At 69.8% G+C, this 338-nt stretch overlaps 1 protein-coding gene across 1 annotated transcript in view; it reads left to right on the top strand.

Moving 5' to 3' along the window:
* PAK4 (p21 protein (Cdc42/Rac)-activated kinase 4) overlaps positions 1 to 338 on the top strand; it is a 28,071-nt gene that overhangs the window by 10,108 nt on the left and 17,625 nt on the right. The window contains exon 5 of the mRNA XM_014961844.1: positions 25 to 324. Within this exon, the coding sequence (XP_014817330.1) occupies positions 25 to 324 (300 nt within the window). The remainder of the gene's footprint in view (positions 1 to 24; positions 325 to 338) is intronic.

Genomic DNA, 338 nt, shown 5'->3' with positions numbered 1-338 from the left:
AGCGCCCGCCCGCCCCCCCCTGAGTACCCCAAAGCCTCCGAGGGGGAGGGCTGGGGGGATTCCCCCCCCGAGAGGGACTCGGAGCCGCCGGCCGAGCGGGTGGTGCGACGGGAGCGCCCCGAACCTTCCGAAAAACGCCCCAAATCCACCTACACCCCCCAGAGCGGCCCCCAATCCCCCCCCCGGGACAAACGCCCCCTCTCCGGCCCCAATATCCGGACTCCCAACATCCCCGTCTCCGAAGGGGTGATGAAGACGGCTCAGCAGACGGGACGGCCTTTTAATACCTACCCCCGAGCCGACACCGACCCCGGCAGGGCCCAGGTAAAGGGTCTTCC

The sequence above is a fragment of the Calidris pugnax genome, unplaced genomic scaffold (assembly GCF_001431845.1).
Source record: "Calidris pugnax isolate Ruff unplaced genomic scaffold, ASM143184v1 scaffold1019, whole genome shotgun sequence".
Taxonomy (NCBI): Eukaryota; Metazoa; Chordata; class Aves; order Charadriiformes; family Scolopacidae; genus Calidris; species Calidris pugnax.
This window is presented reverse-complemented; position numbering and strand designations above follow the sequence as displayed.